General features: G+C 43.6%; 1 protein-coding gene across 1 annotated transcript in view; it reads right to left on the bottom strand.

The window, feature by feature from the left end:
- Positions 1-5,838, bottom strand: part of Wnt2 (Wnt family member 2) — a 40,840-nt gene extending 35,002 nt beyond the window's left edge. The window contains exons 1-2 of the mRNA XM_006991230.4: positions 5,624-5,838; positions 3,383-3,609 (exon numbers count right to left, since the gene is read on the bottom strand). Of these exons, the coding sequence (XP_006991292.1) occupies positions 3,383-3,609; positions 5,624-5,706 (310 nt within the window). The 5' untranslated portion in view covers positions 5,707-5,838. The remainder of the gene's footprint in view (positions 1-3,382; positions 3,610-5,623) is intronic.
- Positions 5,839-12,233: the final 6,395 nt, after the last annotated feature.

Below are 12,233 nucleotides of genomic sequence, written 5' to 3'. Positions count from 1 at the left end.
AAAAATAGTCATTTTCTATAATTCAAAAACAATTTCTGAAAAAAACATCTTTATAGATATTTGTTATTAGTCAAACATATTCCTTAATGTCTAGATATTACCACATGACTTTTTGTTTTACCTCCAGATGTCGAGGGACATGTAGATATGAACTTAAGATGTTTTCAGTTAAGTGTTTTAGATGATTCACTAAAATGCTATGTGTGAAATAGTAGCACATTTTGAGATCTGGCTTCATAACAAAACAAAGTTGGATCACGGGGTTCTTAGAGAAACTGGTTCTCCTTCAGCTCATCACAACTGAAATAAGATCCTGATCTAAATGGTGATATGGATGCTTCCTGGTGTGTTACTGTTGAAGCTGCTATCATTTGAGAATTGAGAGCCAATGCCAACTAGGCAGGCAGGCAGGGTTTGTTTGGGTTCGGAGGCGAAACACTGAGCTAGAGTTTCTTGAGGGTCATGGGTTGTCCAAATCTTAAAAAATGCTTTCTTTTATCCTTACTTTACTTTTCTTACATTCTGTTGTCTTTTCCTCTTGTAACTTACAAGGATGAACCCTGATCACCTTTTGTTTTTTAAGCCTATTCTAGAATTTCAGAGATATCTACTTAAAAGACTATGTTTGGGCTTTTCACTACCTGTGAAAGAGTAAATTCCAAATGTTCTTAAAAGTCATTCTGAGCCGGGCGGTGGTGGCGCACGCCTTTAATTCCAGCACTCAGGAGGCAGAGCCAGGTGGATCTCTGTGAGTTCAAGGCCAGCCTTGAACTAGAGAGTGAGTTCCAGGAAAGGTGCAAAGCTACACAGAGAAACTCTGTCTCGAAAAACCAAAAAAAAAAAAAAAAGTCATTGTGTTTTACTCTGGGTCTCTAGGGCGCACAAGGCAATTGTTCTCCACTTCTGAATTATCATAGGGGATTTTAGTAGCAATAATGATGTCCCTACAGCGATGTTAGCCTTCGTCTTCCCCGATCGATTGCCTAAAGGCACATTTAGGTTTCTAACAGAGAGTTCTTCACAACTGTACATTGAAATGTCCCTCTAAGTAATTAACTGTAAGAGGTCTATGGATTACTTCACTGGAATTTCATGATTATTTCCAGGATAAGCTGCTGTAGGCCAAATTCAGCCCTCCACAAACCAATACAAAATCATCACTGACAGTTGCAGGGATCTGCAGAGATGTCTGGGAAGAAGTTGGCCTTCTGTGAAGAGTGGAAAGAAATGATGTGCTGTGAGGGTTTTAAGTTTTTAGCACCTTGGCAAAGTGCTCAGCATCATCTCTAGGAAGTCCCAACTGGAAACCTTTATTTACCTGGGGCCATAGGCCAAGTCAATTCGTTCAGTTTTCTCCATTAAATCTCTTCCCTCTCAGTGACTGCAAAGTGTTCTATGAAACGATCCTCAGCTTGGCAGAGATGCCATCTTTTGGATCATTTGTTGAAGCTGTTTCCTTTCAGGTCAGTGTCATGGCTCAGCAAGAAAAGCCTCAGTTGACCCTCTGGAATGCACAGTGGGGAGAGAGACCCCAATCCTGAAACTTGTCTCCCCACCTTCACATGCCTCCACCCCTGCCCAGTAATAATACATTTCAAAATTCTAAATTGCAATCCGGGCGATGGTGGCGCACGCCTTTAATCCCAGCACTCGGGAGGCAGAGCCAGGCGGATCACTGTGAGTTCAAGGCCAGCCTGGGCTACCAAGTGAGCTCCAGGAAAGGCGCAAAGCTACACAGAGAAACCCTGTCTCGCAAAACCAAAAAAAAAAAAAAAAAAAAAAAAAATTCTAAATTGCTTCCTTTCACTTGTGATTTAAAGGCTGTTTTTATTTTCACCCGTTCATAAGCAAAGACTTAATGGACCTATAAGTTATCACTGTATAAATGGAAATTTCCTCTAATTGAAAACCATCAGGGAAAACCTACAAACAATACACCCTGTGATGACCTGTGATGGATATTTGCAAATTCCCTTTGACAAGGTCCAGCACTAATTGATTTACTGGTGAACTAATCTAGGTGAAGTCTTAAAATTCCATGAGGCTGACATTTGCTATTATCCTTTCAAAAATTTGCGATGTCATCTCGAAACTCTAAAAGGAATGCATAAGAATATAGTTCTTAAACAAGAGAATAAAATTGCAGAGTATCACAGTAAATTAACTTTAGGGATACTCTAAGAGTGAGAGTACTACGCCCTTGGGGGATTTTAGAGACATTCATTTATGCATTTGGCCTCATAAAACCCTGGGGCTCTGATGATGACATGGTAGAAACACCCTCTTAAGCATTACCAAGTGCACAGCCTGGATGATTTTCTTGGGAATGGGAGGGAGGGAGTGGGGTGGGCAAAAACAAGTGTAAAGTTCTCTGTTTCTGTCTGTGCACATAAACTGTTGTAATTCTAGTCAAATTTCCAACAAATAAGTTGGACAGAATTATTTCTTGAAGAATGCTACTCCTGCCAGCTTAATAGATGAATATTATTGGAAAGTAAAACTTGACTTTAATTTATTTTCTCTGATTATATGAGAATAGGTCACTAGCTTTGAGTTATTTTCAATATTCAGACACTTAAAGGCTCCCTTTATCTAATTAGAAAAATGAATTAAATCTCCAAGAGAAAAAGAAATCTCTGTATTCAGGGTCCTTAGTCCTCATTCATAAATATTCTTACTGCCTAAAATGTAGTTGGAAAAGCAACAGGTTCTCACTATAAGTTTACCTAGTCATTCATTATAACAAAAGTGTGGGACCTACAATACTCAGGCACCAATCAAAGTGCACAAAATACAGGCTAGTTCCTGCCCTTGTGGAATTTACATTCTATGGAAAATAGTGTTAGGTAGATATAGAGTGAGCCTGATCTAGTTAGTGGAATTCTCAACTAACCAGTCAAAAGTGAGGTGAGATTTGTCTCTACCCACAAAATTTTCACAGTGTATTTTAAATAATATCGATGATAGTCTTTGGATGACCAAAGATTTGAACAGATTATCTTGATCTTCAGATCAAATTCTTCCGAAAGGCCTCAGAAATACATTAAAAAATAAAAAAAAGTAAAAAGAGTCCTATGGTTGCTTCTTTCTTTCCAGAGACAAAATTTGATCCCCAATGGTCATGAGTGTTGAAGTGATAGAGCAAAGAATGAAAAGGCACCACCTGCAATCCTTCACCCATAGTCTCTCAACCTGCTCCACCAAAGGCATACAGACATGAGATCGTTCCTCGACTGCCACACCTCTCATCTCTGGAAGGAGATGATGCTCCCCCAAAGCACAAACTCCACTGCACAGAATGCCGCTAAGAATGAGCAGGGGTTTTGAGCACTCGAGTGGGGAAGGTCGGGAACCGGGAGCTGGGGGGAGGCAGGAGACTCACTTCGGAGGAGGACCCGGCCAAAGAGGCTGTGATCTCTGTCCAGGGTGTTGCAGCTCCAGCGGTGATGCCGGAACTGGTGCTGGCACTCTGCGGTCCACTCAGCCACGCCCAGGCCGATGGCACGCATCACATCTGGGTGGCGGTGGCACAGCTGACGCTGGCGGCTCACCAGGCCTGGCACATTGTCGCACATCACCCTGGAGGAGCCGCCTGCAGCCCTCATGTACCTGTGGGAATCCAAGAGAAAGGCGAAAGTGCTGTGAACAGAGCTCGGCGGCGTTCTGCAGGAGACCAGCACTGCTAGAGCATGAATTCCCAGTCCTCTGCTAACACTAGAAGGCAGGGGCTATTTCATTTTCCTTCCGTGCAGAAGCAGGCAAGGGAAGCATGGCCAACGACCTGGTCAAAGCTACTTCCAAACAGAGTGATGACTAGCTCCCGAAGTTGGGGCCACCAAAGGATGCTTTGGACCGGGAGGCAGAGGCAGTAGCATTGTGAAGATCAGAGCCTGAAGGGGGGCAGTGTGTTTGGGAGAACACAGAAAGAATTTCAAAGAAGTCTCTGCTCTCAGTGAATGCCATATGTCTGCTTTTGGCTTTGGAGGAAGCTGACCTTTAGAAGTTCCTCAATCCCATTTGTTTGACCTAAATGTCTTCACAACTGCCAGCATCTATCCTATTAGCACCTGCTGGGATCTGAGGCTACATTCTTCTTACAAACATGCCATTCTTTCCACACTAAAGAATCCTGAAAATGGTTTCATTTTCTACTTTTCTGGCACTTATAGACACTTTTTTTTTTTGGAGAGAAAAAAAATCTTTCTGTTGTTATCAAGAGCACTAAATATTTGGAAGAATCAGCATTATAGCTCCATAAAGTACGTTTTGAAAAGAAACTTTAACAAAAATTTCATCGTTATCTGTGGGCAGATGTTCTCCATTAGTTGTGAAACGATTAGAAAGGTACCCTTTATACAACCCAAGCTGCCATGGGTGTCTTTTTAAGTGACCAGACAAGGGGAGTATCTTTTTCTTGTATTGCCATTATTTTATATGATCATAAACTCATTACAGCTGTGACTTACAAAAATATATTTAAGTGACAGCTGAGAGACAATGTGACAAAATGCGGGGGCAATAAATAATAGTTAAACACACATGGAAACAGAAACCATCATTTTATTGAAAGAATGGTCAATCTGATAAGTCACTCTTTGATCTAGTGTCAGCAATGTCAAGTTTACCTAGTCATTCATTGTCACGAGGAGGGAGCTGACACCCTCACCCCACCCCCGTTAGCATCAGTGCCTTGCTCTGTCTCTCTCAGGCACTCTGGTGTCTAAATAGTCAGTGACTTTGTCCTGAATTTGGCTGAGAGCCTTACCTTTGTCCAGTACCATAAGCTGTGTGTGGGGGGATAGCCAATCTTTCTGAATTGGTATCAGAGTACTTTAATATCTGCCCTGGTACTCTATGTACAAGAACGTTACAGAGTTCTCAACTCCATCTCTTTTCAAGGTCATAAAGTTGAGAGAAGGGGACTATTTCTGGACAGGCAGAGAATGCTCATAATAAATCATAGACCAGCATACAAAGACAGCAGCCCAGTGACCCTTTAGGAAAACAGCTTTGAGTAGCATCTTGGGTACCTGAGACCCCGTAGTTTGGCATGTAGGCAATAGTCTGTACCTGGAGGCTGTCTCATTGGGGTAAAGCACCAGGAATGTGGAAGGACGGTAAATAACACAGAATCACAGGCTTCAGGTTCTACAACTCCAACTGCCTGGATTGATTTATCTCAAGATCTCGAGGCAGTTTTTTTTTTTTTTTTTTGAGAATGTGGGGTGGGGGGTGGCAGTTGTAGTTTTCAAGGTGAAACACACACACACACACACACACACACACACACACACGTCTCTATTAGAGTTAGAGATCAGGCTAGCACATTTCTCAGTGGAATAAGATATTGGCTGCTTTTGCTGTCACTCAGCTGGATCCAAACAACCAAACATTAGAGCTCTCATTTGTGGTGCATGTGCATTTTTTGGAGTTGTCAAAGCTAAAATGGGTTTTTGAGAAAAGCGAAGGGGTTAGACTCAGGGTGCTGTGATAAGATCTTGTTGCTCCAGAATCCACAACTGCCAGGACTGAGAAACAGCCAGGGAGGGTCTATGCGACCAGTAGGGTCCCTACTCCCATCTCCAAAAATCCATCAGCACCGCGCCCATATACGTGGACTTACCACCATGAAGAGCTGACCTCAGGGGTGAGCCAGGTCAAGAGCAGAGGGAGCCACAGCCAGATTCCACCGAGAGGGACGTTCATATTAACCCCCTTGCGTCTGCATCAGGTCAGACTCCGTGTGCGGGCGCCATGCGTGCCCGGAGCAGAAGCGCTCAGCTCCGGGAGCGCCTCGTCACGGCTGCCGGCGCCTCTGCGCCCCCGCCCCCCCGCCGCTCGCGTCTGCGGCTAGTGGTGAGACTCACTGATAAAGTTTCAAAAGACGAGCCCAGCTAGCGATAAAGGGCAGCCGGGACCGCCTCGCCCACAGCCAATTCCCCAGGCGCTGCGAGCGCGCAGGCAGCCCCGAGCTCTGCGTGCCTCCCGCGCACCCTGTCCTTTCGGTTCCCCACCAGGCACAGGCAAAGAAGGGGGCGCTGCGCCGGGCGGGGCGTGGGGGGCACCAAGTTTTATAGAGGAGTGGGAGAAACGATGGCAAGAGATGCCTCCGGGTGAGGAGGAGCAGAGGAGGTTGGCAAATCTCGGGATTACCCCGAGCATCATTGAGGCAAAGGCACCTTTGGGGGAAGTTCCTAGCCTAAGAGCTTCAGTGGGCTAGGGCCACCACCGGAACGTAGGCTCCGTTTTTGCCAGGGTCAGCAGTTTCTGGTAAATTAAGGTCCCTGATCTTGCAATATTGGGAGACAGCGGGGGCCGGGAGGGGATGAGGAGATAACTGCGCACAGGATACAAGAAACCAAAAAATGATTCTCAACTCATTGCTTTCAATACTGGGAGGTAGTACTCATGGGAATTAGGATCTCCAGTGTCTGAGTAGGCTAGGTTGAGAACAGATGGCCTTTGGCCTTGATGCCTGAGTTCCATACACGAAGGGAGTGGGGGAGAGGGGCTCGGACCCAGGAGATCTCCCTCAACAGTTTCGGCCAGGGCGCCCCTAGGAAGGTGCGGCTTTTATGCACACTCAAGCTCCTCTTAGCGCTGTCGAGGGAGCGCAAAAGCTCACAGAGGGGCTCCTAGACATCCAGGTGTCTGCTCCTTGGCTTGGACTGCACCTCTCCAGCCAGGGTGCCCAACCTGTGCGTCTGGCCAAAGTACAGTGACGCTGGATCTCGGACTTGGGTCCCCAGAAAGTAGAGATGGGGCTTGGGCCCGAGGGTGGGGCATCTTGAGCAGCAACTGGCTTGTAGCCTCGAGGTTTATCACCGGAAAGGAAGACCAGGAACTTACAGGGACCTTGAACTGTTCCATTGCTCTTATCCTGGGGCAGGGGGCCACCACCCAGGAGCGTGCCTCGGGGAACAGGGAATATAAAGGGGTTGTGTGGTCACTCTGTGTAGGGCAGGCATGCTGATAGGAAGGACGACGGTACTCCCCACCCGCATCGCCCACCTCTTGGGCCGGATTCGCCAGAACGTCAGCTATCGCCCAGCACCGAGCGGTGAGAGGCTGGACGAGGCACAGCCCAGAGATGCCAAAAACCTGAAAGATGCTGTCATCGCCACCCCTTCCCCCTCGCTGTCCGTGGCAGGTCCGGCCCCTCCCAGGCTGACCCAGATACATCCCCTTTTGGGTCCGGAAAGGGAGGAGAGGGAAATAAGCACCGCGCCACCCACGACTCGGGAAGAGCAGGGCTCTGCGCCAGAGCTGCTCCATATCACTGGGCTGCAACCCAGGGGAAGTTCTGCTTCGTCTTCTCTGGGCGAGGGAGGGGGCGCGCTGCTGTTCTGAGGAGGAACGCACGCTGGCCAGCGGGGGAGGGCTGGGATCACTCCCAACAGCCTTACCTCGTGCACCTCAATTTATGGTCACCAGCCTTCTTTCTGAAGGAAGCAGAGGGACAAGCTAAAATTTATCTCCATTCACCATTGTCTCAGTTTCTTAAAGTACTGCAGTTTCACTTCTAGCAGTAAATAAAACCAGGCAATATATGTGGATTTCGGAAAGGTAGACAGGTTACATGGACAATGAGAACGTTAACTGCTTTTGAAATTCCAGCTCACAAGTCCCACCCATCCCAGCACATCTTGTCCTCACAGCTCAGGGGCTGTTAGGAACACATGGAGTGTGACCATCCATTTGGGTTCCTTTCCTCTCCGCCCAGGGAATTATATGGCCGGGAGACCTGCCCTTCAGTTGATGGTGAGGCCAATGGAATGACCTAAACCTGAAACAGGCCTCCTAGAAAAGGGATGGACCATCCTCAGAGCCAATTAAATCCTCCCCAAAGAGCTTCATGGGAGGAACACAGGGGAAGCCACATGCCTTGCAGAGTACAACTCAGTTTGGTCAAAAGCAAAGACTAAGAAAGTTCAAGGGAGGCTCACCCCAGATGTAGAAAAGGTCCACCCAAACACCCTCCTGACCTGTCTGGACCCGAGGACGATGACTGCTCTCTTCCAGATCTGACTCCACTTCTCTTCCTACTCCACCCCTACTGACCCATTACATAGTGTAGTCCCACACAGCTTCTCTTCCTACCTTCCTTCTTGTATGCATCTCATCTCTTAAACACGCTTGGACAGGGAGTTGGGGAATGCTCAAGGCACGCAGGAGGAAAGGCAAGCCTTTCGTTCATCATAGAAATGACCATAGTGAAGAGAGTTAACAAATGGCGAGGTAAATTCCACACGTCACCCTGGGTATAGCAGAGGGTGACAGGCAGAATCCACAACGCTTTATATCTATCAACTTAAATGTCTGACTGTTCTATTTCTTCAATCAGAAATATCCGAATTGACCATAAAACTTACTACAATATACAGAATCCAGTTCTTTCCACCCCCAATTAAAAAAAGATTAATGTCAGTTTGCTTATAACTTCAGTATGGCATTTTAGCCAAATGAGTCAGTCTGTTTTCTTAGTTAGATCCATTGTTTGTCTAATCTCCCAGGGCAGAGAAGAGAACTACTTTACTACCAGACTATCTCCACCCTTCAAAAGTGAAGTTACTTCTTCAACTTCATGGCCATTTGTCTTTCAGTCTGAGTTACTTCTTGAGGCAGTGATCTCCAATATAACCATTTACTTTTTAAAGCTTTCTTTATTTTTTTATTATTTTAAATTATATGTATGTGTGTGTGTGCCTGCATGTGGGTATGTGCACATGACTGTAGGAACCCTTAGAGGCCTGGAGCTGGAGTTACAATTGTGAGTCGCCTGACCTTGGTGCTGGGAACTGAACTCTGGTCCTCTGGAAGAGCAGCAAGTGTCCTTAACCACTGAACCACATCTCTAGCCCCCTACAACCATTTCTTAACCAAAGAAAAAAAATCATCTAGGTCCCAGTGTGTATTTCAACAAGTTGATGCCAAAGACTTGCTTCTAAGCCCAAGAGAGCAACAGGTACCTGACATTTTATACAGATTCGAAGTATATAGCTGGGTAAAACTATGAGACATCTGTCTCTCCAGGCACTGGACAGTCAGCAGCACACAGTGGACCCCTCAGAGAAAGGAAAACACATGTTATGATCCCTACATCTATCTCATGAATGGCCTGCTTTTTTCTGCTAAGATTACCACCTCCACCACCCCCACCACTCCCCGTGTGTGCAAAACAGAACCCAAGAAAAGCAGGAGTCTCCATTAATGAAGGAGAGAAGAATTTGTGCTACAGCCCAAACTGACAAGGTAGAATTTCTGAGTTGAGAGAAGCTCTCAGCAAGAAACAGAAAATGTAAAGGTGGACCAGAAAAATCTTATAATTGAAAAATATAGTAACTGAAATACCTATTTTACCAGATAGAGAAAATCACAATATTGAGAGGACAGAAGAAACTTGAAGATAGATTGAAAAAAATACAATGCAAAGAAAATTCTGATAAATGGCAATGACAAATATTTTATTATTACCCATTATGAAGAGAAAATGGAAATGAGAGTGTGAATGACTTCAGTTTCTCATAAATTACAAAGGGAGAGAAAAATAGGAAGGACTTTGTATAAAGCAATGAGAATCATCAGCCCAGAATTCTATATCCGGTGAAAATATTCTTCATGAATAAAAGTCAAATACACATGGACTCAGAAAAAGGAAAACAAAGAGAATTCACTGTGAGAAACCCTTGAGAACTATTGCTAAAAGTGGTTCTGCAAGCAGAAGAGAAATGTTGCAAAAACAGAACCTGACTGGAGGAGATAGGGTCTCAGCTGGTAAATCACTTGCTGTGCAAACACGACGAACTGGACTTCAGATTCTCAACACTCATTATAAAAACCCAGGGAAAGTAGCCATATATGTAATTATGTGACAGCAAGATCCCTGGGTATTGCTGGCCCACCTGCCTAGCTGCATTGGCGAGCTCCGTGTTTAGTGGGATACTTACCTTAAAACAATAAGGTAGACTGTGATTGAAGAAATCCTCATCATCAGCCTCTGGCCTTTATATATACCGGTACTCTTGTGTACATGCAATGTGCAAGTGCAGTGATGCATTAACACACACACACACACACACACACACACACACACACACACACCAAATATAAGAAATACACACCCCAAATACAAGAAATACACACCTCAAATATAAGAAAAAATATAAGAAATAAAGAGAAATTTGGAAAAAGGAAAAAGCATGAGAAATGATACATGTCTACGTAAATATAATGAAGTATAGACTTTTTCCAGGTCTTTAATATATTTTACCAGGGAGATGCTTAGCCAGTACAAGCCCTGGCTACATAAGACTGATGACCTGAGTTTGATCCCTGGAACCTACATAAAAGGCCTGATGTCATGGCAGTGGTGTGTACCTGCAATCTCAGCACTCCTATCATGAGATAGGAGACAGAAGAATTACTCAGAAATTTGTGGGCCAGATAGCCTAGTAGACAGAGTGCAGGGCAGCGACAGAAAGAAGAGAAACTCTGCCTCAAAGGCAAGGTGAAGGCAAGAATTGACTCTGGAAAGTTGTCCCTGACCTCCATACATGGGCCACAGCACATTGTGTGCACTCCAGTAGCAGGCAGCCAGTCAGTCAGTATGTTGATAGTTGGAAGCACACATTCTAACCCTGTCAGATAGGGTTATGTTGTGTGTGGAGGTAATACCTAAAAAGGAACAATTTAAAGAGGATGGGAAAAGGGAGAGACACGGTGACAACGTCCTGCATTCTATTGTAAAAATGGTAAGAAGTTGATTCCAAATCCACAGCAATAAGTTAGTATACATGACACACGGTAACTACTTAAATACTGTACAAACATTCAAAAATATAGTAACTTCACATGTCCAATCAAATCCAAAGGCGGTAGAAAGGAAAACAAGGTTGAAACACTATTAGCACAAAGAAGAATCAAATAATAAGATGGTAGATTCAAATCCCAACATAAGAGTTAATTAAAACATATATAGTTAAAAGGCATCATTGCTAAAAGCGGTAAAAATATACAAAATATCCATCTGTATACTCTCTATAATAAATTCTTTCCAAACATTATATAGTAGGAAAATAGAGGCTAGAAAAGATAAATGATGCAAATCTAATGGAAAGAATGCTTAAATTGATATATACCTATCACTATCAAACTAGATAGGTATATATGAAAAAGTTACCCAGGATAATGAGAATATAACATAATGATTAAAGTTCAACTTATTCTGCAATAAGAAACAGTCTTAAATGTGTATACACTAAACAACAGTTCTTCAAAATATGTGAAGCAAAATTAACAGAACTGAAAGAAAAATAGACTAACATACAGTTATAATTGGAGATGTTAAAGCTTCTACTTCAGTAATTGCTAATACCACTACACAGAAAAATCACTAAGTTGCAGAAACTTCAATAGTACCAGCAACCAATTGAGTTTAGCTAATAATTACAGAACACTTCAGTCTACAACAGCAGCATACACATTCTCAACTATATGTGAAATGTTCACCAATAGACTGTATGTTAGGTGGTAAAACATTAACAAATTAAGGGACTCAATCTTTCATAGATTGTTCCATGATTATAATGGAATTATAAGTAAACTCCTTAAGAGAAAGAATAAGAAGGACCTCTTAGTCTTGAAAACTAAACAATATTCTTGTAAAGATCTCTAGGTTAAGGGAGAAGTCTTAAGTGACGTTAGGAAATGTTTGAACTGAATAAAACTGCATTATTATGAAGCAAAATTTATCTGTATTTTAATAAGTCAAAATGTATTATAATGTGCTAGATAATTAACAAAAAGCAAAATATTTAGCTGCTTCAGTTACCTATTGCTTTATAACTAAATATTTCCAAATTCAGAGCTTTAAAACATAAAGATGCCTTTCATAGTTCTACGGACTAGACTTGGCTTGGTGATTTTATGCAAGGGGTCCTCCACACAGCTGCAGCTGGGATTAGATTCACCTGAGTTTGGCTAAACTCGAGGGCCCCTATGGCTTTCATATGTTGAGATATCTGGCAATTCTGTGACCCTCTCCATATCATGGGCTTCTTACAAGCTGGCACAAGACTAATTAAGAGGATGTAAATGTTGGCATGCTAGTTAGGAACTGCATTTGGATCTCATCAAAGTAGGCACAGGGCCTGTCTAGATTTAAGAGGAGGACAAGAAATACCATCTGTTTTTTGATAGGAAAATAACAATAGAATGTGGCAATAGAAGATATT

The sequence above is a fragment of the Peromyscus maniculatus genome, chromosome 3 (assembly GCF_049852395.1).
Source record: "Peromyscus maniculatus bairdii isolate BWxNUB_F1_BW_parent chromosome 3, HU_Pman_BW_mat_3.1, whole genome shotgun sequence".
Classification (NCBI taxonomy): domain Eukaryota; kingdom Metazoa; phylum Chordata; class Mammalia; order Rodentia; family Cricetidae; genus Peromyscus; species Peromyscus maniculatus.
The sequence above is the reverse complement of the archived record's forward strand: the minus strand, read 5'-3'. Positions and strand labels throughout refer to the sequence as shown.